This window comes from Schistocerca americana, chromosome X, assembly GCF_021461395.2.
Source record: "Schistocerca americana isolate TAMUIC-IGC-003095 chromosome X, iqSchAmer2.1, whole genome shotgun sequence".
NCBI classification, from domain to species: Eukaryota; Metazoa; Arthropoda; class Insecta; order Orthoptera; family Acrididae; genus Schistocerca; species Schistocerca americana.
The window spans coordinates 228,758,471-228,786,302 of record NC_060130.1 but is presented as its reverse complement, the minus strand read 5'-3'; the positions used below and the strand labels follow the sequence as shown (position 1 = coordinate 228,786,302).

The following is a 27,832-nucleotide window of genomic DNA, read 5'->3' as shown; positions in this document are numbered from 1 at the left end:
TGAGAAATGACTAGTACAGAACATGCACACAACTGTGTGGCTACTTTGTCCCTGCCCCTCTGCGGGTTCGGGGGTTAGAATAGGCCCACGGTATTCCCGCCTGTCGTAAGAGGCGACTAAAAGGATTCTCCAACATTTCGGCTTTAATGTGATGGTCCCCTAAGGGGTTTGACCACTACATTTTAAAATTTTCTTTTAGTGCGTACCATTTGGGGAAGGACGCCTTACGTGGTGCATCTTCAATCCATCTTGACCTAAGATCTGGCACACCCGATATTGTCATGGAGTTGGACTTACACCGAGCTTGTGGCCACATCAGCTGCGGTGTGTTCTGGGTAGCATACATTCCCTCCATTGTGCACTTCTATCTTTGCCCTCTGGATATAAATGAATATTAGACACCCGACATCCAGCACGGTAGCCAGTCCGTTGTGGTGGGGACGTCATGTACCCTCTTGGTGGTAGCCCCCTGACTACACAGGGATCGCACTGCTGATGCCTGAGCTGCTACTTCCCCACATATGCCGAGGAGTAGCTGCCTATCTCTCTGGAGCATCAGGACTCCCGGCATAGGCCATCCTGCCAGGTGGCCTTTGCTGTGGCTGGGTGGTGCCCGTGGGGAGAGCCCCTGGTCGGAGTGGGTGGCATCAGGGCGGATGACCCGCAATGAAGCGTGGTACATCTCTCGCTGGTGGGCCTCCACCAGCAGTCTCTAAGCGATTGAGGTCTAACCTCAACGGCAAAAAATACGATCTAAGATTATTTCCCTCCGTGGCCACTCCATGTATTTCCCTCCGTGGCCACTCCATGGGAGGAACATATGGCTAAAGAAGGCATTGAAGGTTATTCACACTGGTACCTCGTCCGTACGAGAGTTGATGGTGAATCATTTATGTCGATGAAGCCTCAATTTTTTGTGGAGCATTTAGAGGACAAGTTCGGGGAGGTGTAGGGTGTAACCAAAATGCGCTCTATGTCAGTTCTAATCAAAATAGCATCCTCTGCCCAGTCATGGAGGTTGCTTGCTTACAAGAAGTTGGGGGATGTTTCAGTTACCATCACGCCCCGTAAGAGTTTAAATGTGGTACAGGCTATTATATTCCACAGGGATCTTCTTCTGCAGTCAGTCGATGAACTGCGCTCCAACTTAGAATGACGAGGTGTTCACTTCATCTGGAGCGTCCCTCGGGGTCCGAGGGATAATCGGGTAGCCATCGGTGCCTTCATCTTGGCCTTTGAGGGTGACGCCTTACCCAAAAAGGTCAAGCTGATGGTTTACTTTTGTGATGTGAAGTCCTATATCCCTCCCCCCCCGATGCAGAGTTTTAAGTGCTGGAAGTTTGGGCAAATGTCTTCCCGATGTACATCTGGCATCACGTGTCGAGATTGTGGACGTCCTTCGCATCCCAGTACTCCATGTGCCACACCTGCCATCTGTGTTAACTGCGGAGAACACCATTCCTCTAGCTTGCCGGACTGTAGGATATTCCAGAAAGAACAGAAGAGTATGGAATATAAGACCCTGGACCGCCTGACCTACACTGAGGCTAAGCGGAAATATGAAAGGCTACATCCTGTGCCAATGACATCCACCTTCGCCGCTGCTGCAACAACGGTTCTCCCATCTCCCGTCTCGTCGCGTACAGTTGGCTCTCTGATCCGTCAGGATCCCCCTGCCTCCTTGATTGTGGGGGGCACTTCCCTCGCTGTTGCTCCTGCTCCATCTTTTTCAGGAGCAACACCCTCCCAACCATCGGGGACATCAGTTCCCCCTTCCCAGCCGGAGAAGCATAAGAGTTCTTTGGCTACTCTCTCCAGGAAGGGATCCCTTGGGGCCCTCCCTTCCCAGGTTTTGGCAAGTGGAAAGGCGGACACCCGCAAGTGACTGAAACAACCACCGGTCGCTGGTCGTAGTGCTTCACAGTCCTCGTCCGTCCCTGAGACTGACCCAGTGAAGCCCTCCCAGCCAGAACCACCGAAGGCACACCGTGAAAAGCAGACAAAGAAAAAGGCTCCCAAGAACCCTGACATTGCGGTGGCACCCATCCCACCGCTTCCTACAAGCTCAGCATCTGAGGATGAGGTGGAGATCCTGGCGTCCGCTGAGGACCTCGGTCTCGCCGGTCCCTCAGACACAATGGATAGCATTTGCACAGGTGCTCAACCAGTGGCAGCAGGTGACCCAGTGGCATAATCTGCCTCCCCAGTCCCTTCCTGCCTTTCTCAGCCATGGACAATATCATCCTCCAGTGGAACTGCAGCAGTTTCTTCCACCATCTTGCTGAGCTCTGACAACTTCTCAGCCTTCACCCTTTCCTCTGCATTGCTCTCCAAGAAACTTGGTTTCCAGCAACGTGAACCCCCGCCCTCCGTGGCTATCGGGGTTATTATAGAAACCGGGCAGCTTATGAAAGGGTATCTGGTGACGTCTGCATCTACGTCCTTCATTCCCTTCACAGCGAGTCTGTCCCTCTACAAACACCTTTAAAGGTTGTCGCTGTTCAGGTGTGGACGCCACAGGCTGTTACTGTCTACAGTCTGTATTTTCCACTGGATGGTGATGTCCCGCAGCATGTCCTTGCTGCCGTGATTGCCCAATTGCCACCACCTTTCTTGTTACTGGGCGACTTCAACGCCCATAACCCTCTGTGGGGTGGGTCAGTGGCAACAGGCCGAGGCGCCACCATTGAGAATGTATTGGCACAGCCCGACCTCTCCCTTTTAAACGATGGTGCCTTCACACATTTCAGTGTGGCGCATGGCACATACTCAGCCATTGACCTTTCGATCTGCAGCCCTAGCCTTTTACCGTTTGTCCAATGGAGTGTGCGTGATGACTTGTGCGGTAGTGACCACTTTCCGATTTTTCTGTCACTGCCACAGCATCACTCTTCTGGGCGTACCTGAAGATGGGCTATTGAGCCTTTTTCCATCGACACCATTGATGCGGTGGTTCACTCCGTCACCACCGGCATCATTACTGCCACAGAATCTGCTATTCCCTGTCCTTCTGGGTCCCCTCGGCGGAGGACTGTGCCTTGGTGGTCACCTGAGATCGCTGAGGCGATTACAGATTGCAGGCAGGTGCTCCAGCAGCACAAGCGCCATCCCTCATTAGCACACCTCATCGCCTTTAAACAGCTCCGTGCGCTGGCCCGCCGCCTCATTCACCAACACAAGCAGGAGTGCTGGGAATGGTATGTCTCCACCATTGGCCTCCGTACCTCTCCATCACAGGTATGGGCCAAGATTCGGCGACTCTATGGCTATCGGACCCCCGTCAGTGTCCCTGCACTTTCACTGAATAGAGCAGTTCGAACTGACCCTGACACAATTTCCAACAGCTTAGCAGAGCATTTTGCTCAGAGTTCCGCTTCTGTGAATTATCCACTGGCCTTTCGCTCCATTAGAGAGTGGTTGGAACATTGGAGCCTTTCATTCTTACGCGCCATCCTGAATCCTACAATGTTCCGTTCAGTGAGTTGGAATTCAGAAGTGCCCTAGCCGCTTGCCCTGATACAGCTCCCAGGCTGGATTGCATCCACTGTCGGATGCTCAAACACCTCTCAGTGGACTGCCAGTGACGCCTCCACGACCTTTACAACCATATCTGGGTCGAGGGTGAATTTCCGTCGCAATTGTTATCCCCGTTTTGAACCTGACAAGAAACCATTGGAGGTGGACAGCTACCACCCCATTAGCCTCACCGACATTCTTTGCAAGTTGCTCGAACGCGTGGTAAGCCGGCGATTGAGTTGGGTACTCGAGTCTCGGGGCCTTCTGGCTCCGTCTCAGGGTGGGTTCCGTAAGGGCCGCTCCGCCGCTGACAATCTGGTGAGCCTGGAGTCAACAATCTGGCAAAATTTTCTGTTGCATCGTACCTTCCACGTGCAAGTTGCGGCCTCCCATAGTTCCCCCCCAGGTTCAGGAGAACGGGGTACCACAGGGATCTGTCTTAAGTGTCTGCCTGCTTTTAATTGCAATTAATGGGCTCGCTGCAGCAGTGGGAACATCTGTCTCAGCTTCCTTGTATGCTGACGACTTCTGCCTCTACTATAGCTCCATGGGCATTGCAGCTGCTGAACATCAGCTGCAGGGCGCTATCTGCAAGGCGCAGTCTTGGGCTGTAGCGCATGGCTTCCAGTTTTCTGCTGCCAAGACCTGCGTTATGCACTTCTGCCGGCGACACACTGTACACCCTGAGCCACGGCTTTATCTTGACGGCGAATCTCTTGCTGTGGTGGAGACACATCGGTTTTTGGGTGTGGTTTTTGATGCCCGGTTGACTTGGCTCCCTCATATTCGGCAGCTTAAACAGATGTTTTGGCGGCATCTTAATGCTCTGCAATGCTTGAGCCACACCAGCTGGGGAGCCGACCGATCTACCCTCTTACGGCTCTACCAGGCATTAATCTAGTCCCGTCTGGATTATGGGAGCCTTGCTTATGGATCAGCATCTCCTTCTGCATTGCAGGTGCTGGACCCCATCCTTCACAGTGGGATCTGACTTGCCACTGGAGCTTTCCGGACCAGCCCTGTGAACAGCATACTTGTGGAGGCAGGTGTCCCTCCACTGCGGTTACGGTGCCATCGTTTACTGGCCGCTTATGCTACACATGTTTGTAGCTTGCCAAGGCATCCTAATTATCGTCTCCTGTTCCCTCAGTCGGTCGTCCATCTCCCAGAACGTCAGCCCCAGTTGGGTTGTACGATCGCGGTCCACGTCAGAGAGCTTCTCTCCGGGTCCCTCTGCGTACACCCCCATGGTGTGTGCCCTGCCCATGCCTTCAGCTTGAATTGGCACAGGGCCCGAAGGACTCAGTCCCTCCTGAGGCCTTCTGCCACTACTTTCATTCCATCCTTGCCACGTATCAGGGCTCTGGCGTTGTTTACACTGATGGTTCGATGGTTGCTGGTCGTGTCAGTTATGCTCTCACTCTAGGGGACCATTACGAACAACACTCATTGCCGGCTGGCTGCAGCAGTTTTCACTGCTGAGCTGGTCGCCATATTTCGTGCCCTAGAGTATATCCGCTCCTGCTCAGGTGAGTCCTTCGTTATCTTTAGCGACTCCCTGAGCAGTTTACGAGCTATCGACCAGTGTTTTCCTCGCTCTTGTCTGGTGATGGCTATCCAGGAGTCCCTCCATACTCTTCCCCGTTGCGGCCGCTCTGTGGTCTTTGTGTGGACCCCAGGCCATGTTGGGATACCCAGCAATGAACATGTTGACCGCCTGGTTAAACAGGCCACCAGTAAACCGTCTCTGGACATTGTCCTCCCGGAGACTGATTTGCGAGCAGTCTTACACCGCAAAATTTTCGAACTTTGGGGCACTGAATGGCGCAACCTGACCTCACCAAACAAACTCCGTCCTATCAAGGAGGTGACGAATGTGTGGCAGTCATCCATGCGAGCCACTCGCAGGGACTCAGTTGTCCTTTGTCGGCTCCGCATTGGCCACACCCACTTGACACACAGCCATTTACTGCGCCATGAGGACCCGCCTCTATGTCACTGTGGGTTGGCCTTGACGGTGGTCCACATTTTGTTGGCCTGTCCCTTTTAACTGTGCTCAGGCAGATGTTCGCACTGCCTGATATGCTCCCTGCCCTTTTAACAGATGACACTGCTATGGCAGGCTTAGTTTTGCGTTTTATTCAGGCAGGGGGCTTTTACCACTTAATCTAAGTGTTTGTCGTTTTTTTGTATTAAATCTGGTCTTTGGCCTACGATTTTAGACTGGGTTTTTTAGTTTGTTTCTGGGTGGTTGGCTTTTCATTTTTTGCCTCTATGGTAGGCCAACCACTGTCACACTCTGTGTGATTTTAATTCATTTTGTCTGGTCTCTGTTGGTGTCTTTCTTGTCCAGTGTCGTCTCTTGTCATCTCGGTTGTTCGTTTTTCTTCAGTGTGGGTGTTTGAATTTTCTGGAAAAAGGGACCGATGACCATAGCAGTCTGGTCCCTTCAATCCCACAAACCAACCAACCTTTGTTCCTGCACTGTAGCTCACCTGGAGTGAGGGTTTGTGTTGAGTTGAGTGAGTGAGCAGAGGAGGGGTTGGGGGAGAGGAGGGTGGTTTGTTGCTGGGAGGAAAAGGCAGCAAGTGCTATTGTATGTTTAGAAATAAAATACATATTACAGGTCTGTTTTGATTCTTGAAAAATAAAAGAAGAGAATTGTGTATGGCAGACAAGCAATGAACCTTTTGACATCATTAGGTGGCAGGTATTCTGCCAGATATCAGCATCATTTGTGCATGGTATTTCAGTAGCATGATTTGTTATCTTAATCAGATGCTACATGAGAAGTAGCAGGTAGCACGTGACGAAAACAACGAGTCACGTTGTGGAAATATTGTGCAGGAACAATGCGGATATTTGGCAGAATACAGAATTATGACAAAAAACCTTTTATTTAGTTGTAGAGGCAGTCCTCAAATACTAAGAAAATAGTAATAATTGAGTTAATAGTTAGTGATCAAGCAGTGGCAGTGGATACGCAAATTAAACAAATATTTTTTGTAGTAGATAAAACACCGTAGTGCATTTATACATTTTACTAGTAACTAAAGTGATTTCATGTTAAATTTTCTTATGTGTTTCCCCTCTACTAAAGAAACCCACTAGTGTATGTTTATTGTGATATATTGACATGACATTTTAACAGATGCTACAATATTTTCTGGCAGGATAGAAATTCTTGGCTTTGCCAGGGGCCTATCATTCCATGTTAAAAGACTACATTGTTTCCTTGTTCAGCCAGATGCAGGATTAGACACAAGTGGACAATGTGTGCGACTATCAGTGCCAAATGCCTATCATTAGCTTCTTCTCAAAATTCAGTCTCCTCAATACATTATTTCATAAATAACATTGCCTCATCTCACCATAACTGGAATACAAGATTCAATGTGTCTACTATGTTCTCTCTCTCTCTCTCTCTCTCTCTCTCTCTCTGTGTGTGTCTGTCTGTCTCTGTTAGAGAGAGAGAGAGAGAGAGAGAGAGAGAGAGAGAGAGAGAGAGGGGGGGGTACTACTAGCCACTGTTGGAATCTGTATTTCCACAAATTACGTACAGTCTGGCAGCACAAGCCATTTAAGAAATTAAAGCACTTTCAGCTATCTTCACTGTAAGTTTGACAAAATGATAAGAGAAAAGGACTATACTTGAAGTCCAACAGCTAAGGAAATACTAATTTTTCTGAAATTACTTTTCTGGGCTTTTTTTTTTTTTTTGTCCTCCCTTTTTCATTGGTCCTTTCCTTTTTTAAAGTAAATTCATCCCATTATATTTTCTCGTCACTGTGCTTATTTTTGTATCCTGTTCTCTCTGTTGTTTCCTCTTCCATCTTTGTTTACTGCTACCACAGCACATACCTCAAATCTTTCTTACTATCATCATCATTATTATTATTATCATCATCATCATTATTGTTATTCCCATTCCCTTCAGGGGACTTAGGAATTCTTTTGTAGGTGTCTAGATGGTGAGCAAGGGGCCCTGAGCAGTTGCAACATCTCTCTCTATCTTTCCCATGCTTCAGTTGTGCTCGCCTCTTTCTCTCTTTCCTTAGGTTCTGTTGACTGTAGATGGACACTGTCATTCTGACTGTCACATTGTTCTCCTTGCTTCCTGTTACCTATATAATTGAAGAGTAAAAGTAATAACACACTGAATAGTAGAGGTGCTTAGTTGGAAAGTTCTTTGACACGTTTGGGTGCCCCACTCACCCATGTGAATACGCTGTACAGGGTTTGTAGTGCAGGTGTGTGTGTGTGTGGGGGGGGGGGGGGGGGGAATTTGTTGAAAAGCAGTAAAAGTCTCAGTCTGTAACTTCCATCATGGATGATGATGAGATTGAACGAATGTGTGAGATGAAAGAAATTATTCAGATAGCTAAGAGAGATGAAATTCTAATTGTGATAGGGGACTGGAATTTGACATCAGCAAAAGGAAGAGAAGGAAAAATTGTAAGTGAATATGGAATGGCGAAAAGGAATGAAAGAGGAAGCCTCAGGGTAGAATTTTGCACAGAACAATTTAATCATTGCTAATACTTTAAGAATCATGAAACAAGGTTGTATATGTGAAAAAGATCCTGAGGTTTCAGATTGATTATACAATTGTAAGACAAAGGTTTCAGAACCAGATTTTTAACTGTAAGACATTTCCAGGGGCAAAAGTGGACACTGACCACAATTTATTGGTTATGAACTGTAGCTTAAACTGAAGAAATAGCAAAAAAAAAGGAAATTATATGGAGATAGGATCTGGATAAGTTGAAAGAACCAGAGGTTGTTGACAGTTTCAGAGGGAGCATTAGGCAAATATTGACAAGAACATGGGAAAGGAATACAGTAGAAGACAAAGGCATAGGACATGAAATAATGAAGGCAGCAGAAGATCAAATAGATAAAAAGACAAGGCCTAGTAGAAGTCCTTGGATAGGGCAGGTAACATTGAATTTAATTGATGAAAGGAGAAAATATAAAAATGGTGCAAATGAAGCAGGTGAAAGGGAATACAAACATCTAAAAAGAGAGACTGATAGGAAATGCAAAATAGCTTAGTAGGAATGGCTGTGGGACCAATGTAAGTATTTAGAAGCATATGTCACTAGGGGAAAGATGGATACTGCCCCCCCCCCCCCCCCCCCCCCCCCGCCCCGGGAAAATTAAAGAGGCATTTGGAGAATAGAGAAGTAGCTGTTTGAATATCAAGAGCTCAGATGGAAAACCAGTATTATGCAAAGAAAGGAAAGTTGAAAAGTGGGAGAAGTATATAGCACATCTGTACAAGGGAGATGAATGTGATGGCAGAGTTGTAGAACTGGAAGATGATGTAGATGAGGGCGAAATAGGAGATAAGATACTGCAAGAAAATTTGATGTGGCAGTGAAAGACCTAAGTCGAAACAAAGCACCATGAGTATAAAACATTCTGTCAGAATTAGTGATAGCCTTGGGAGAGCCAGCCATGTCATAACTCTTTAACCTGGTATGCAACATGATAAGACATGTAAAATGCTCTAGTAGTTTAAAAAGAATATAGTAATTTCAGTTCCTAAGAAAACAGCTGATGACGGGTGTGAATATTACCAAATTATCAGTTTAATAAGTCATGGTTGCCAACTAGTGACACAAATTCTTTACAGAAGAATGGAGAAGCTGGAAGAAGCTGACCTTGGGGAGGATCAGTTTGGATTCCAGCAAAGTGTAGGAACATGCAAGGCAATACTGACCCTATGACTTATCGTAAAAGATAGGAGAGGCAAACCTGTGTTCGTAGCATTTGTAGATTTAGAGAAAGCTTTTGACAATGTTGACTGGAGTACTTTTGTTGAAATTCTGAAGTAGGAGGGGTAAACCACAGGGAGTGAAAGGCTATTTACAACTTATACAGGAACCAGATGGCAGTTATGAGAGTCAAGGGGCATGGAAAAGTAGCAGTCATTGAGAAGGGAGTGAATCATGGTTGTGGACTATCCCCAGTGTTATTCAATCTCTGTGTTTCTGAAGAAGAAAAATTTGTTAACATCAAATATAGATTTAAGTGTTAGGAACTCTTGTCTGAAGGTATTTGTATGGGGTGTAGCCATGTGTGAAAGTGAACATGGGCGATGAAAATTTAGACAAAAAGAAAATGGAAGCTGTTGAAATGTGGTGCCACAGAAGGATGCTGAAGATTAGAGAGGGAGACTAAGATATAAATACAGAAAGCAGATTCAGAAGGATGTAGGTTGCAGTAATTATTCAGAGGTGAAGAGGCCTGCACAGGATAGAGCAGCATGGAGAGCTGTGTCAAACTTCATCAGATAGAAGAAGAAGACGGACTCAATACCTGTACTATTTAGTGATTTAACTTTACTTCTGAATTATTTACATTTGATGTTTACTTTCCAGTACCATATTTCTTTTGCCTGTAATGTTTTTGGCAAAAGTAAGTCCAATCCTCATCTTTGGTTCTGACTTCACCTTTTTTTTTCCAGATTTTGGCAATAGCATGAATTATTTGAATAAAGACGTGTTAGGTCGCATGCTGTCTGCAAATAGAGAGTGTCTCAATGGACTCATTCTGCAACTAAGGAAGTGATGACCATGTAGTTTGATCCTGCAATCCACATATGACCAACCAGCCTACCATTAATTAAAAACTTCTTAGTTTTCACTAATATTCCTGATCTGACACGTACAAATTTTTCATGTACATGAGTCCATCCTTCTTCCTTTCTTCATTTTCCATTAGAGTTAATTATTTTAATTCCTCTGTCCAGACTGTCATTTTCCCCACATAGTTGACTTTTACTGTTGGAGGCTCCTTTACCTCAAATTTCATGAAGCTGTCATGGCTACCATGCCTAAAGGATCAGAAGACCAGGTTTCTTTAGGCACTAAATGTCTTGAAGTGACATTGTCTCAGCTCATAGACAGGGCACATTTGCTCCGATCTTATTAAGCTTTAGTATTGTCCCTTGTAGATTTCACCACAGTACACATTTTGCAAAATTATTTTTGAAATCTTTTATCCTTGAATATTTAACTATCCTAACGGGTTGCTGTAGTGATGCCTAAGTACTAAATGGCAATTTGTTGTTTATCCTAATGAGCTGTGAGTCACGAGCTGAGTGTCTATTAATTATGGAGTACGTGTTTGTTTGCTTTCCTTGAGGTTTACCTACAGAGACATTATCATGTTGTTTTCCTGCCCAGAAGCCTATAGAAAACCAACACTGAAATCACCACAGACCATTATTAATGGTTTCTTTAATCTCACAGGTAGTGAAACTTAGGATTAAGATGCCTAATAAACAACTCAGAATTTCCCAGTTGGTTTCTGTATACAGTAACATTTATAAAAGGCATATTGTTTTGAATTAATTCCAAACAGTGTTGTTCTGTGTCCTGATAGTTGCAAAAATTACTGGTTTTATTTGGTGTTCGGACATGAACAAGACTGCTATCTTCTTCTCCTCCTCCTCCTCCTCCTCCTCCTCCTCGCCCTCTGCGAAACCTCCAAACAAATAAGACACTGTTATAGAAAAATAAAGTTGTAAAGATTTTGTGAATTGTCTCTATTTGGTATGATTTGTACTCTTTTCACAATGTGTGTGTGTGTGTGTGTGTGTGTGTGTGTGTGTGTGTTGGTTCATTTTTGTAATCCCAAATTCATGACTTGGGGTGTAATTATACTTAAAAAACCAGACATGAAGTACAAAGAAGCAAGGAAGTGTTATTGAATAATAATCTCTTTGTGATTTCATTGTTTTCCATGTAATACTTCTGATGAATTTAACCTAGTATAAGAAAATAAGCATTTATTTAACATAAGATTTGTTTCTCATTACAGGATTATCAGAGGACATTTATCACTCGTAATGGGCTTGTATTTAACTGTATTGCAGGAGCATATGTTGTCGCAATAATTGTAACAGCCTGCACATGTAAGTATAACCTGAAAAAAAAACTCTTAAGCTATCAGGGTGTATTTTTGTAATGCTGAAGGTGTGAGGGTGGGGGGAGGGAGGGGGGGGGGGGAGAGAGAGAGAGAGAGAGAGAGAGAGAGAGAGAGAGAGAGATTGAGATTGAGATTGAGATTGAGAGACCCCTCATTACCCTGTAAACAGTGTGCTGGAAAGTTGAAAACAAATAGCTGTATTGACAACTTCTTGCTTCTAGTTTATGTTAAATAGAGGTGATTCTCGTTTGCTGTAAGTGTGTTTCACCACAAGAGGGATCCACCAGTTCATTGTATAAGCACCATACTAAATTTACATTGATAACTAAGATCTGTAAGTGCCTCTAGAAAATTGGAAGGCTGCATTAACAAAGTATTTTATAACTGTAAATACCCAGAACTGTAATCAGATGATGGATGTTTAACTATACTATATATTATGTTGATTCATAGTTCCAGATCATTTGTTTTGGATTGGTAATGTTGCAGTGTTACAGATGTTCATCATTTGTTTGTCACTTAATGTGCTAATCCTGCACTAAATTCACTGATGGAAAAAAAACCAGAACAACAAAAAAATGGTTAATGCAGAGTAATAAAATTTTGGGAACAAATTTGTCATATTTGAGTGATAACATTGCCCACAACAGGTTGAATCACCAAATGGACATACAGATTTGCAGTCAGGGTGTTTATGGGATAACCACAAAGTGCTCTTGCTGTCGTACGACATCACACCCCAGGCTATAACTCTTGATGTATGTCCAATGTGTCTAGATTGCAGACAGGTTGGTTCAGGTCCTCAACTGACCTCCTCCTAATGAACACAAGGCCATCACTGGCACCAAAGTAGAACAAGGTTTCATCAGAAAACACAACAGATCTCTACCCCACCCTCCGATGAGCTCTCACTTGACACCACTGAAGTCACAAATGGTGCTGGTTTGGGGTCAGTGGAATACATGCTACAGGACATCTGGCCGAGAGCTGTCCTTGAAGTAATCGATTTGCAACAGTTCATGTGTCGCAGTGGTGCCAACTACTGCTCAAATTGCTGTTGCAGATGCAGTATGATGGCACCAGAGCCATACACTGTACACAATGGTCTCCCCTCTTAATAGAACCATGTGGTCATCCATAGCCCCATCTTCATGTGATAGTACATTCCCATGACCATTGTTACCAGTAGTCGTGTACAGTGGCTACATTCCTGCCAAGTCTTTCCGCAGTATCTCAGAAGGAACATCCATCTTCTTGTAGCCCAACTTCTTGACCTCGTTCAAACTCGGTGAGCTGTTGATAATAGTGTTTTTTGTCACCTTGAAGACATTCTTGATTAACATCAGCTCACCACATCCAATCTCAAAGGTAACTAATTTCATGACCATTACAGCATTTATTTAAAGCAAACCTGATTTGCATCCTCAGAGTGGCACCACTATGGCCACTCTTTCCGACTGGCATGAAATTTGAATAGGTGTCTTCTTTCAGACATATAAAAATGTCCACCAACTTCTGTTTGTCACACAATTCGTTCTTGGCAGTGTGACTATTTCCGTCAGTGTATATTTTTGAAATTTGGCAGCTTAAAAGAAAGATGTTGTTATCTTTGAACATTGGAAAAAACTGAAAATTTTGTGTGGTGTGTGATCTGTAAGACCTTCAGTACACACACCATCAGATTATTTGACTTGTCACTCTAACGAAGTAGGCGAGTGTCAGCAATATGTCTCGTGGTCTTATCGTGGCGTGTTTATCTTCTGCCGTTAGGTCAGACGATAGAAATGCCACTTGCACGCTTAGAGTAGCAGATTGACGGTGACCACCTTTAAACAGAACTTGATTAATTTTCAAACACATTTATTAAAATAATAACAAGCATAAAAATTACTTAACTTGGTTCTGGATGCTATTTACAATTGACAATCTGAAGTTCCTTTGGTATTGGTACGTTAATCTTATTCTCACATATATCTCTGATACTTGACAAAAGTGTCTATACTTTTATCTTCATGGCTATGTACAGGAATATGGTAATCTTATTAGGTGCAGACTGAAACTTGACTATAGACTGGTACAGACAAATGTAGAACTCGTACAGGCTAATGCAGACTGGTACAGACTAGTGCAGACAAATGCAGACTGACTAATCAGAGGTCTGTACACTCATTATAATACCTCACGTGTTCATGTATCACTGCGTGAGTGTGATCTGCGAGGAGAAAAGGTTCTATGTTAGCAGCAATCTCATTGGCTGCGTTACATATTAATACGCGGATCGGCGGAAGCAGAATTTGGTCCGTCTCTGTGGCAGCACCATCTCGTAGTGCGGAGATGGACGAGCGCTGTGCCTGCGCTGTTGTGCTTAGCGGGGTGCGCTTTAGTGGGACTATGTACACAACATTTTGTCATCATATTTGACACTCCATGATAATGTTTTCCTTTGTGATTTATAGTTGCAGCAAAAACAGTAAGACAATAAGACTAATCAGTAACATTTATGCCATAAGGATGAAGGTTTGTTTTCAGCAAAGTGTACATTATTATGAAAATTCCTGAAAGAATATGAAGTTCTAGGGTCAAGTCTCGTGGTTTTAATATGACTGGGAGTTTCACTTGAGTCATGAACAACAATAGTAGTAATATTGTCATATTTCAAAGGAAGCAGTTTTAATTTTGTAATTATTTATATACTAGAAAAGATGTACAGCTTCATTGAAATAACTCATTTTTTCAGCGGTGACACTGGTTGAAATCTTAAAGGGAATTCAGCACTGAGACACTAACATTCACCTGAATGCCCGTTATGACTCAGTTGGCCTAATTTCCAGTTTCAGCAATTGGTGATTCGAGTCAACTAATGAATTGAAGTATTCCACAACTTAAGACTGAAACAGCAGTAATTAGCATGTGTCTGTTCATGCTTATCTGATGGCTTATCATCAGCTTAAAATTTTTCTGTAGTTATCTGTATGTCTGTGTAAAGGATGTTTTCTGCCAGAAGTATTGCACCTAAAAAATTGTTTTCGTGAATGTGTCAACCAGGATTCCTGCAAGTGTTCTTAGAAAAGTGTCAATAACTGTTGTAATTTAATATTAATGACTAAACTTGAAGCAGCTATAGTTGTAAGAGAAATGGCAGATGAAAAGTACCACAGGTTGTACTGCACCATTATTATAGTTGCCTGCATTCCAGTACATGACAGAATAACTCACCTGGGAGAAAATAATATATCATGTGATATTCTTTGAACTTACTTTCTCAAGTTTTCATTTTTTGTACTCCTTCTCATTTACAAAATATATTTTGATAATTTAATTTCTGTTCAATTTTAGTTCCACACTCCATGTCCATATCACATGGTTTTTCATTTGTAGAACTAAAAGACTGATTCACTGTTGACAATACCAGAGAAGGAAAGTTGCTACTCACTATATAGCGGAGATGCTAAGTCACGATAGGCACAACAAAAAGATTCACATGATTATAGCTTTTGGCCATTAAGGCCTTTTGCGAATCTTTTTGTTGTGCCTATCGCAACTCGGCATCTCCACTATATGGTGAGTAGCAACTTTCCTTCTCTGGTATTTTTACATTCCATCCTGGATTTTCCATTGCTTGATTCACTGTTGATTTTCATGTAGATTCAGGAGAATACACCACCACCACCACTACTTGTCTCAAAACATAACTTTTTGAATCGCACTGACAGCTTGAAATTGGTGTGGATTACTTCATAAGTGCTCTGCAGGATAAAAATGTTATTTTATCATGATTACACAAGGTAATGTAAAAATTATCAGTTTCAGTTGACTATAGCCATCTTATGATGTGACAGTATTATACTTAATCATTAAAATGTGATTAATTGAAAAGCAAGATATCATATACTACAAAGCATCACTTAAACACATTTCAATACACTGAGAGAAACAGGTACAGCTGCTTCAGCTGTTTGTGTCTACATTTTCATTTACATTCTACAAGACACTTCATGGTGTGTGACTAATTGTACTTGAAGTAAAATAATACTTCATGTGCTTTGTTACCACATTTAATGGTCCATTCTCAGATGAAGTGCAGCAATAATGATTATTGGTATACTTGTGTGTGAGCTTGAATGTGTGTGACCCTCTCTTATGATACCTGCCACTGCTGTTGGGCAAGCATCTCCATGATGCTGTTGCACTCACTAAATGAACATGGTGAAACTTTTGGGTATTATCTATCCCCTCTACCAATCCTACTAAGCAATACTTAAAAATCAACTCAACTGAGTGTTTGGTAAACTATCTCTTTCATAGATGTGTTACATCTTCTTAGGATTCTTCCAACAAATCTGTTTGACCTCTGGCTTTGCTATGACTAGTATTATGTGGTCCATAATCCAGATCCATACTCCTGGTTATTTTACAGTTGTGATTGTGTTTCAAGTGATTGACTGACTGTTGTGCATCAAACAGTAATGGATCTGCCCCTATTTATGCACAGTATGATAAATTTGTTTATTTTGATTCAGGGGGGTGTATTCTGGCTTCCTGTGTGAAACTGTCAGCCAGGGCTGTCTGTCTGTGGGAGATATGGTGACAGACTGAGCATAGCTACTAGCCACAGTCTCAAAGCAGTAATGGTTTCGGTGCAGAAAGTTCTGTGTTTCTAGTGAAACCTGGATTGTTAGTTAAATGGCCTATAAAACACTAGATGCTAAGATTTAGTGTTTTATGAAAATACTAATTCTATTCTGGATTCAGCCACATTAGTTACAGATAAATAAAATGAGGACTACAGGAAACTACTATTAATTTTAAGGTCTATGCCCATGTCATGTCTTACAGAAGTGTACTAAACATAAGACTGTTGAGAATGACATACAGGCTGTTTTGTCACAGCGTTTCACATAAGGGCAGAATTCCTGTCTTACATCGTCATTGGAGTTAGAGATAGGTGGCTAAATTCTGTCCTGAGTAACTGTAGCACCATAAAAAAGGAATAGCACTGCATTTCTGGCAAGTCTATAAGGAGCACCTTATTTTTTTTTTACTTTGATTGTTGTGGGATTGTCATGAAATGCACGAAGACTACAAACTGTGAAAAAATAATTCTCCGATTAATTTTGCTCAGGCCCAGTGTTGTGTACATAGTTCCGCGTAGTCAGCGCGTACACAACTTTCCCAATAGAGCGCGCCCTGCTAAGCACAACAGCGCAGGCGCAGCGCTCGTCCATCTCCGCACTACGAGATGGCACTGTCGTAGAGACGGACCAAATTCTGCTTCCGCCGATCCGCGTATGAATATGTCACGCCTGAGATTACTGCTAACGTAGGACCTTTTCTCCTCGCGGGTCACACTCGCGCAGTGATACCTGAATGCTCGAGGTATTATAACAAGTGTACAGACCTCCGATTAGTCAGTCTGCATTAGTCTATAGTCAAGTTTCAGTCTGCGCCTAATAAGATTACCATATTCCTGTAAATAGCTATGAAGATAAATGAATAGACACTTTGTCAAGTATCAGAGATATGTGAGAATAAGATTAACATACCAAGACCAAAGGAACTTCAGATTGTCAATTGTAAATAGCATCCAGAACCAAGTTAAGTTATTTTTAAGCTTGTTATTATTTTAATAAATGTGTTTCAAATTAATCAAGTTCTGTTTAAAGTTGGTCACCGTCAATCTGCTACTCTAAGCGTGCAAGTGACATTTCTATCGTCTGACCTGACGGCAGAAGATACACGCCACGATAAGACCACGAGACATATTGCTGACACTCGCCTACTTCGTTAGAGTGACAAGTCAAATAATCTGACGGTGTGTGTACCGAAGGTCTTACAGTACGCACACTACACCCAGTCGCAGTTTCCATACAGGGGGAGACTGTGAAATTACCTATTGGAACTAACCTAGACCTTCAGCTATGCTACACATCAGTCTGTCACTACAACCAAGATTTCAGGGGGTGCAATATGACACTCTAGCCAAAAGTTAAGATAAGATCTATAGGTAGCATATTTGTCCACAAACATCACATTTCCCAGCACTTTGTCACAAGAAATCATACTAAAAGACACATTTTGAAGAAATCTTTAATGCTATGTATGTAAGATTTGCTGCATACTTAATGTTTTTCATGTATTCAGTTGTAAATTGGAGAGGTTTTATGTCTTGTGTGGGTCCAATCCACGACATTTATGGCTTCGTACAACGAAACTGTTTCCGTGATGTCACAGTTCTTGTGCTGTGATTGTGTTTGGATGAATGAATATATAAATAAATACTGAATTACTATTGAATAAAGGCAATGAGATAGAAAACAATCTTGCAGGATTAAGTAATAAGGAAGTCGCAGAATCTCTTAGGAAATGGAAAGGTGAATAAAAATAAATTGGAGAAAGCGGAACTTGAATCCACAAACTTAGACAGTGTAAGTTCACATCTGCATCCGCTACATTACCGTAAACTTCTGTGCTTACGTGTCTTGTGGTATATCTCCCTCTAATTGCCAATATATCATTAAATGATATTTAATTATAATAAATCGATCAAGAACTGTGTGTTTTTAATACATCTTCAGTGCACCATTGCCTTGAAATGGCATACTTTCACAACTCTCAAGTTGTTGTTTGAAAACAGTGAAATATGAAAATTCATTTGCCACCAATATGATGATTCTCATCATTTTGATGCAACAAATTGTACCAATAATGACATGTTTTTGAGAGGTCCTTAATGTGCTCGTGCTTTGAAAGAGCATCTATCTATAAGATGTAAGTTGTAACATAAAACCTGCCCAAGATGGGCTTCAACTGTTTAGGATGAAATACAGTATTGTGTCTCCCATGTTCTGCTTGTGACAGACATGGCATAGGACAGCTAGGCTGAAGGACAGTGCCGTGTTAGAGCTGTCATTTGTTCTTAGGTGATTCATGTGAAAAGGTTTCAGATGTGATTATGGCCACATGGTGGGAATTAACAGGCTTTGAACATGGAATGGTAGTTGGGGGCAACAAATGTATCCGTTAGGACAGTGCAGCAAAATTGGGTGTTAATGAGCTGTGGCAGCAGACAACCAACACAAGTTCCTTGGCTAACAGCATGATATTGCCTGCAGCACCTCTCCTGGGCTCATCCTATTGGTTGGACCCAAGGTGACTGGAAAACCATGGCCTGGTTAGATTAGTTGTGATTTCAGCAGGTAAGGGTAGGGTTAAAGTGTGTGCAGACCCTCTGAAGCCCTGGACCCAAGTTGTCACGATGACACTGTGCAAGCCGATGACGACTCCCTAATGGTGTGGGCTGTGTTTACATGGAATGGATTGGGTCCTCTGGCCCAACTGAACTGATCATTGACTGGAAATAGTTACATTCAGTTACTTGGAGACCATTTGCAGCCATTCATGGACTTCGTGATCCCAATCAATCATGGAATTTTTATGAATGACAATGCGCCATGTTACCAGGCCAGAGTTGTTTGTAATTGGTTTGAAGAACATTCAGGACAATTTGAGTGAATGGTTTGGCTAGCTATTGAACATTGATGGGGCATAATCAAGAAGGTCAGTTCGGGCACAAAATTCTGCACTGGCAACACTTTCGCGATTATGGATGGCTATGGAGGCAGCATGACTAGATATTTCTGCAGAGGACATCTAATGACTTCTTGAGTCCTGCCATATTGAGTTGCTGCACTAAACCTGGCAGGAGGTGGTCTAACACTGCATTAGGATGTATCCCATGACTTTTGTCATCTCAGTTTATCTCTAAAGGCAAGAACAGTGACAATTACTTTGGAGGTCAAACAAGAAACTGTCAGCCTGCTGCAAAAGAAATAGTAAATCATGACTCAATTACTGCAATTTTCAAAAGAAGTCTCAGATTTCTATCTCCTAAATGGTGGAGTAAATTGTTAGGCTAAGAGTATACTTTTGCAAATAACATTTAAAGTAACATTACATAATAGCTTTCATATTGCTCTGGTAATAATTATAAGCAATAAAAATGCATAACTGTGTGAGATGGCAAAGCTTGCTGTTCAACGTACTGCTAATTTGAGTAGCCTCATTCTACATCTATACTCTGGAAATCACTGTGAAGTGCATGGCATAGGGGTACATCCCATTCTACCAGTTACTAGGGTTTCTTCCCATTCCATTCTGTCATTAACTATGCTATTATACAACATTTCCAGCTTGACTAATTAGAACGGTAGTTGTTTTAAAGTGTACCAGAGGTAAAAGGTGTAATTATTTATAATCAGTAAAAGTAGTACACTGAGGAACAGTATCACATTCACTGCTAAGTGCGACAGTGAACTAGTTCACGAACTGCTGTCTCACTGGTGACACCAGTTGTGCTGGCCATTAGTCACATACACACATCAAAAAGAGTTTTGCACCACCTCAGTTCCGAGAGTTCCAGAACCTGTACAGACAATTGGAATAGAGATCAACATAAACATCATTTCCACCCTTTTTATTGCTCATGAAAACAACACATTGCCTGTTGTACCACCATACAGTGAGACCGTCAGAGGTGGTGGTCCAGATTGCTGTACACACCAGTACCTCTAATACCCAGTAGCACGTCCTCTTGCATTGATGAATGCCTGTATTCATTTTGGCATACTATCCACAAGTTCATCAAGGTACTGTTGGTTCAGATTGTCCCACTCCTCAAGGGTGATTCAGCGTAGATGCCTCAGAGTGGTTGGTGCATCACGTTGTCCATAAACAGCCTTTTTCAATCTATCCCAGGCACGTTCAATAGGGTTCGTCTCTGGATAACATGCTGGCCACTCTAGTCGAGCAATGTTGTTATCCTGAAGGAAGTCATTCACAAGATTTGGACCATGGGGGTGTGAATTGTTGTCCATGAAGACGAATGCCTCGCCAATATGCTGCCAATATGGTTGCACTATCAGTCGTAGGTTGGCATTCACATATCGTACAGCCATTACGGCACCTTCCATGACCACCAGCGGTGTACGTCGGGCCCACATAATGCGACCCCAAAACAGCAGGGAACATCCACCTTGCTGCACTCGCTGGACAGTGTGTCTATGGTGAGTGTCTGGTTGAAGGCATATGCGATACTCATCAGTGAAGAGAACGTGATGGCAATCCTGAGCGGTCCATTCGGCATGTTGTTGGGCACATCTGTACTGTGCTGCATGGTGTCGTGGTTGCAAAGGTGGATCTCGCCACGGATGTCAGGAGTGAAGTTGTGCATCATGCAACCTGTTGTGCACAGTTTGAGTCGTAACACGACGTCCTGTGTCTGCACAAAACGCATTATTTAAATGGGGGTGTTGCTGTCGGGGTTTCTTGGAGCTTTAATCCATAGGTAGCGTACATCCACTGCAGTAGTAGCCTTCGGGTGGCCCGAGCGAGGCATGTCGTCAACAGTTCCCATCTCTCTGTATCTCCTCCATGTCCGAACAAAATCGCTTTGGTTCACCCCGATACGTCTGGACACTTCCCTTGTTAAGAGCCCTTCCTGGCACAAAGTAACAATACGGGCATGATCGAACCGTGGTATTGACCGTCTGTGTAACTCCTTTCTGGTGGAATGACTGGAACTGATCGACTGTCGGACCCACTCCCTCTAATAGGCGCTGCTTATTCATGGTTGTTTACATCTTTGGGCAGGTTTAGTGACATCTCTGATCAGTCAAAGGGACTGTGTCTGTGATACAATATCCACAGTCTATCTTAAGGAGTTCTGGGAACTGGGGTGATGCAGAACTTTTCTTGATGTGTGTATTAGTTGGGAGCAGCTATGTATTAAATTTCTACCTACCTAGATTTTGAGTATCAATTGGAAATTCTTGCACAACATGTTCATCATATTGCAGATCTTACTGCATTTTTCTAAAATTTTCTGGTGTTGCAACTTCTCGGTCCACAATAACATAATACATAAACAGTTCTGCAGATTGTGTTACAGCACTGTTGTTCTGTAGTTATGTAGCTATGTTCTTACTTTCATATGTCTCATGTTGTGATGAGTAGTGCATTACCACAACATTGTGTGATGACAACAAGAAGCCAAAAACAGTAATGTGTATATTACCATGTGCACTAATGCCTGACTAAAACATTTATTAATTTAGGTGGTATATCACAGTTTCTACATCTGACAATATGTTGGGTTTTCCTCTACAGTAGATCAGTATATATCATGGTACATTTTGTAGTGTCTTAAGTTGTCAGGAGCACTCTGTTAGACTTTCCTTGCTATACTGCTACAGGATTTTCCTCTTTGCACACTCAATTCCACCATCATTTTCAGTAATTGGCACATCTACATACAATTTAATTTATTATAATTTACCATTATAATATAAATTAATCTTGGCAGTATGGACTGAATCCTGCCATCATGTTTTCTCTCCTGGTTCTCGTACTCCAGTATACTAGGGTGACTAGACTTACAAAATCCAAATATGGGACACAAATTAGAAGTTGAAATGAACAACATTTTGTGGCAACTTTTTTTAATACTATGCCTATATAATTTATTTGTGTTAAAATACTTTGTTTATGCCACAACTACATAGATCATTGTACCTTTTTGTTACAACTAGCACTAAAAAATACAGCAAATACAGTGTCACATGCAAGCACAAAATATCGTTTCAATATGATGAGGTCTCTATCACAAGTAGACAATGGTTACAACCTACATGGGCTATTTACTTAATGTATGTCATTGAGGAGATTGATAGTTTCAAACAGAATCATCATCATCATCATCATCATCATCATTTAAGACTGATTATGCCTTTGAGCGTTCAGTCTGGAGCATAGCCCCTATAAAATTCCTCCATGATCCCCTATTCAGTGCTAACATTGGTGCCTCTTCTGATGTTAAACCTATTACTTCAAAATCGAAGTATCATGAAAATGGGTCTTAGTTATAATTATGTCCTTATCAGTTTCCACACTGAACCTATTCTTTCCATCAGTCCATAAAGCATTTGCGGTATGGAACACACTTCTGCAGCAGCATTAGTGTCAGCTAAACTTAGGCAAATGCAGTGATGAGCTGCAAATTTTTGCTGCAGGTATCTTTTAATCCAGGGTTGTTAAAAATGATAGACCATTTTTCAGCAACACTTTTCACAGATCTTTATTCATGGGTTTTCACTTCACATGCACTTTTAATATGCTTCACTTCTTTAAAAAGTTCATCTTCACATATTTTAGAATATTTTCATCAAACTGTGCTAAAGTTTTAAGACTTTGTGGAGCCATCTTCCAAAGGAAAGAATATTAGAGCTGAATCCAGTTAAATGGTTTCAACATGTGAAGTGGATGAGCCAGTTTTTCAGTACAGTCAATTAATGTCTCATAAAATAAGCTTGAAATGTCCAAGAAATCATGATCTTGCAACTAGCCATCTTCTTGCAATATACTTATCAAAAACAAAGTATTCGTAATGTGAAAGTTTTCTTCCTTCCTCAATTTCACTTTCCATACCAATATATCTAACTCCAAAACTTTGTTGCGTATCTGCTGCCTCAATAGTTTTTATTGTTGAAGAAAACATTTTCAATTGACTCTGAATAAAATAGGGCCACAAAAGTGATTGAGGATCCTTGAAGAATGCTTTTATGACAGTAGGACATTCTTCTTGAGACAAAAAAATAAGGTTTTAGTCCACATAAGTGTCAGTAATCCCATTAACAGCCAGTTCCAAGGAAAGCCATCTGTTTTTAACACTACCAAGCACCTGTTCGTATTCTGTTTCAAAAAACTCTTTCAATTCTTCAACACAATGATTTAAATCAGGAATTGTTGGAAACTTATGTTTACAATGGTTTCTATGTCTACTGGGAGAATATCAGCACTGGTTTGTATTGCATTAGCGTAAGTCTGTTCCATCATCCATTCAACCTACACAATATACTACTCCACCCCTGTGCCACTCCCACTCCCAACCTCTTGGTACAGGGATCATATTCTTGTGGTAGACCAAGGTGCGAGACTGCGCAGTCCACCCACCCAGCACCACCTACTGCAGTCCTGTCACAGGCTTATCCTATCCCATCAGAGGCTGGGCCACCTATGAAAGCAGCCATGTCATATACCAACTCTTCTGCAAACACTGCACAGCTTTTTATGTTGGTATGACTACAAACCAACTGTCCACCAGGATGAATGTCCAAAGGCGAACTATTGCGAAGAACAAAGTTGACCACCCACTGGCACAACATGACGTTGAGCACAATGTGCTAGTTCAGTGGCTGCTTCACAGCCCAGGCCATCTGGATCTTTCCCTCCACCACCAGCTTCTCTGTTCTACACAGTTGGGAATTAACCTTAACACCCTCCACTCCCGTAATCATCCTGGCCTCAAATCTCCAGTAACCCACTGTCCCCACACCCTTCACCGAACAGCTTCCCCTTCCTCTGTCCTGCCACTCCCTCCCAATTCATGTGTCCATGTCACCTCGAGCCTGTACAACAGTGCATCACATGCCTAGCTCCCCAATGGGCTCACCGCTTTTTGGTGAGTTCGTGCTTGGCTGCCATGGGGCTCCAGCCTTTGCAGCACAGTTTCCCTTCTGTGCTGCATGTCTATCCTCTTGCTATTCTTTTTCCCCTCCCTTGGGGAACATGTCTGAGATGTTCTTGGAAATGTGTTCTGCATTTTCATTAGCCAATATCAGAACAGTCCCTCCACTGTTTTTTTGTTCGTTTTTTTATCTGTCTTCGTAACCTCTTCTCCTATCCTTCTGCGGCATATGAGGTTCCTCTTTTTTCTTCCTCCCTGTGCACTTCTGATGACCAGCCCACACGTGTGACACATAACAGGTGACCTGGTAATGCGGGATTCCCAGCCCTAGGTTGACAGGTAGGTTTCGCGCATACCCCCTGGTACAGGCCAGGCCCAGGGAGGGGTGATTGCCTGGGCTGCTACCTTCCCAAATTGCCAATTGGTCTGTCTGTCAGGTGTTCAGGAGGGGTGACCTGAGGTGTGAACAGTCACCTAAGGCAGGTGTGCCACCTTCTCGAGGGGGCCCCCAGTTGGAAGGAGCATGCCTTTTGCACTGCCCAGCTTGCCCATCGTCTTGAGTGGTCCATTCTCCCTGACACATACTCGAGTGACCATTTACCATGTACTATCTGTTTGCTGACTCTTGCCCCACTTATGTGCATACCCAAGTGACAGCTTTCTAAGACTGACTGGAGCCTTTACTCCTCCCTGGCAACCTTCAACAAAACCACATTTCCACAGTTGTGATGACCAGGTAGAGTATCTTACAAGCGTTATCCTTACTGCTGCGGAACATTCCACTCCTCATGCTTCCTCTTTACCACACGGTGTCCCGGTCCCTTGGTGGACTGAGGGGTGCTATGACGCAGTTTGCAATGGGAAACATTCTCTCTCTGTTTTTAACCATCATCCTATAATGCTAAACTGCATTCGTTACAAACTGTTGTGTGCACAGTGTCATCGCATTCTTCAGTATAGAAAAAATGCTAACTGGATTTCATTTACTAGTTCTTTTAACAATTTTCCACTCCCTCTTCTGTCGTGTAGGCCAACCTCTGACAGCTCTCTCCTGACTGTAGCAGACGATGTCATAGTGGACCCTGTTGCTATCTCCAACACCTTGGGTCACAATTTTGCAGAGATTTTGAGCTCCTCCCACTATCACGCTGCCTTCCTCCATCAGAAATGAGTTGAGGTGGCCTTTCTCAGAATCATGAGTGCTATTATGACTCCTTTACTGTGAGGGAGCTCTATCGTACTCTCACTTCATCCTGATTCTCTGCCCCAGGTCTGGACAATGTTCACATTCAGATGTTGGAGAACCTTTCTCTTGCAGGCAAGCACTTTCTACTTCATACGTACGGTCGCATATGGGCAGAGAGTTCATTTCCCAGACTATGGTGTGGAACCACTGCCATACCCATACCTAAGTCTGCTAAGGAAAAACACCTTCCTTCTAGCTACCACCCCATTTCTCTCACCAGCTGTGTTTGCAAGGTGATGGAACGTATGATTCATTCCCGGCTGGTATGGTGGCTAGAGTCTTGCAATTTACTGACCACTGCACAGTGTGGATTTAGTGTGCGCCATACTGCAGTTGACCATCTTGTCACCTTGTCAACCCATGGCAGGAATGGTTTTCTGCAGAAATAGCAGACTGTGGTCGTGTTTTTCGATCTGGAGAAAGCCTACGACACTACTGGAGGACTGGTATCCTTTGTACTCTCTACACGTGGGGCTTCCGAGGCAGCATGCCCAATTTCCCTCAGATATTTTAAAAGACCGAGTTTTCAAGGTCTGTGAGGGTTCTGCCTTGTCAGACACCTTTATCCAGGAAAACAGTGTGCCTCATGGTTCCGTCCTGAGTGTTGTCCTCTTTGCTGTTGCCACTAACCTTGTTATAGCTTATCTCCCTCCTGGCAACTCAGACTCCATTTTCATTGACAATTTTGCCATGTATTGCAGTTCTCCACAGACTTGTCTCATTGAGTGGAATCTTCAGTGACTTCCCACTCTTCTTTATTAATAGAGCATTGGCAATGGCTTTCGCTTTTCCATTGACACAACTGTTTGTATGAATTTCTGGTGGCGCAAGTGGTTTCTTCCACTGTCTTTACGCATTGGGCCTGTTGCTCCTCTGTTCGTTGAAATTACAAAATTACTAGGGCTCATGTTCGATAGGAAACTGTCTTGGTCCTCCCACATGTATTAACTGGCTGCCCGCTGTACATGGTTCCTCAATGTCCTATGTGTCCTCAGCGGTACTTTCTGGGGAGCGGATCAGAACACCCTACTCCTTTTGTACCAGTCCCTTGTACTTTTGAAACTCAGCTATGGATGTTTTGTTTATGCTTCTGCACATCTCTCCATCTTACATCATCTCAATACACTCCACCATCATGGCATCCATTTGGCCACTGGCTCCTCCTACACTAGCCTGGTTGAGAGTCTGTTTGCAGAAGCTGCTGAACTACCACTGTCATACCGCCATTACTTACTCCTCAGCAGATATGCATGCCATTTGTCTGCCGTGCACTGCCTACTTCTTCGATGACTCCTTTGATCACCAATATGGGGCACGTCCCTCTTCTGTTACCTCCTGGAGTTCACTTTCAGCTCTTTCTCCATCAGGTTAACTTCACGCTACCTGCCACTTTCCCAATGGGTGTGAACTGTTCATTACCTTAGCTTCGCGTGGTGGCCTGTGTTCATATTGGCCTTCATTTGCTCCCTAAAGCCACTACTCCAGCCTTGCTGTTTTGCCATAAGTTTCACAACCTTCACACGGAACTTCGCGATAGTACCTTTATGTACACTGATGGCTCTCAGACTGACTGTGGTGTCAGGTGTACCTTCGTCATTGACCCGACATTTTTCAGTATTGGATTTTGAAACACTGCTCAGTGTTTACAGCAGAGTGCTTCCCCTGGATCAGGCCACACAATACATCCAGAGACACAGACTTTTCAATTGGATCATCTGCTCTGACTCTCATAGTGCCCTTCAGAGCCTCTGTGTGCTGTATACCGTCCATCTCTTAGTACAACAGGTCCAGGAAAGCTATCACTTGCTCACTCGTTGATGGCACCTCTGTGATGTTTCTATGGGTTCCAGCTAATGTCAGTCTGATGGGAAACAAGGCTGCTGATGCTGCTGCCAAGGCTGCAGTCCTGTTACCTCGGCCCGCTAGTTCTTCCATTCCCTCCGATGATCTCTTGTGTTGCCACCTGTCAGCAAGTGATGTCACTGTGACATCACCATTGCTCCTCCCTTCATGGGAACAAGCTCTGTGAAATTAAAGCTGTCCCAGTGGCTTGGACGACGTCCTCTGCCCCTCTCACCCTGAGGAGATCATTTTAGCTAGGTTGTGTATTGGGCACTGTCTTTTTACCCATTGCCATTTTTTAAGTGGCGCTCCCCCACCACTTTGTGCTCAATGCCCTCAATCTTTGGTGGTTCACCATTTTGTGACAGAATGCCTTTTTTTTTAACCACTTATGTTCCAATTTGTTTTTACCAAATGACTTATTGGCCATTTTAGCAAACGATGCACGGGCATTTTACTTTTTATCTGTTGAAGCGATATGGTGAAGGACATTTAATCTCTAGTTCAGAACCTCTGTTTCTCTATGGTGTATTTTTTGTACCTTTCTCCAAGTACCTGTTTTTAGCTGTCTTTCCTACCATCAGTAGTGCCTAACATGTAGTTGCTTTTAACTCCTTTTTTTGTCTTTGTGTTCTACAGTTCTGATGTGGGTGCATATGGCCCTCATTGTTTTTGCACCATAAAACAAAACAATCACATGCCTAACCCATATACCTGCGACACCTCCCACCCGCATTTCTAGCTGGTAAACTGGCTTCTTTCCTCTGAGC

At 43.2% G+C, this 27,832-nt stretch overlaps 1 protein-coding gene across 1 annotated transcript in view; it reads left to right on the top strand.

The window, feature by feature from the left end:
- LOC124555305 (ATP-binding cassette sub-family G member 5) overlaps window positions 1-27,832 on the top strand; it is a 136,940-nt gene that overhangs the window by 92,176 nt on the left and 16,932 nt on the right. Inside the window, exon 8 of the mRNA XM_047129180.1 lies at window positions 11,347-11,440. Coding sequence (XP_046985136.1) covers window positions 11,347-11,440 — 94 coding nt within the window. The remainder of the gene's footprint in view (window positions 1-11,346; window positions 11,441-27,832) is intronic.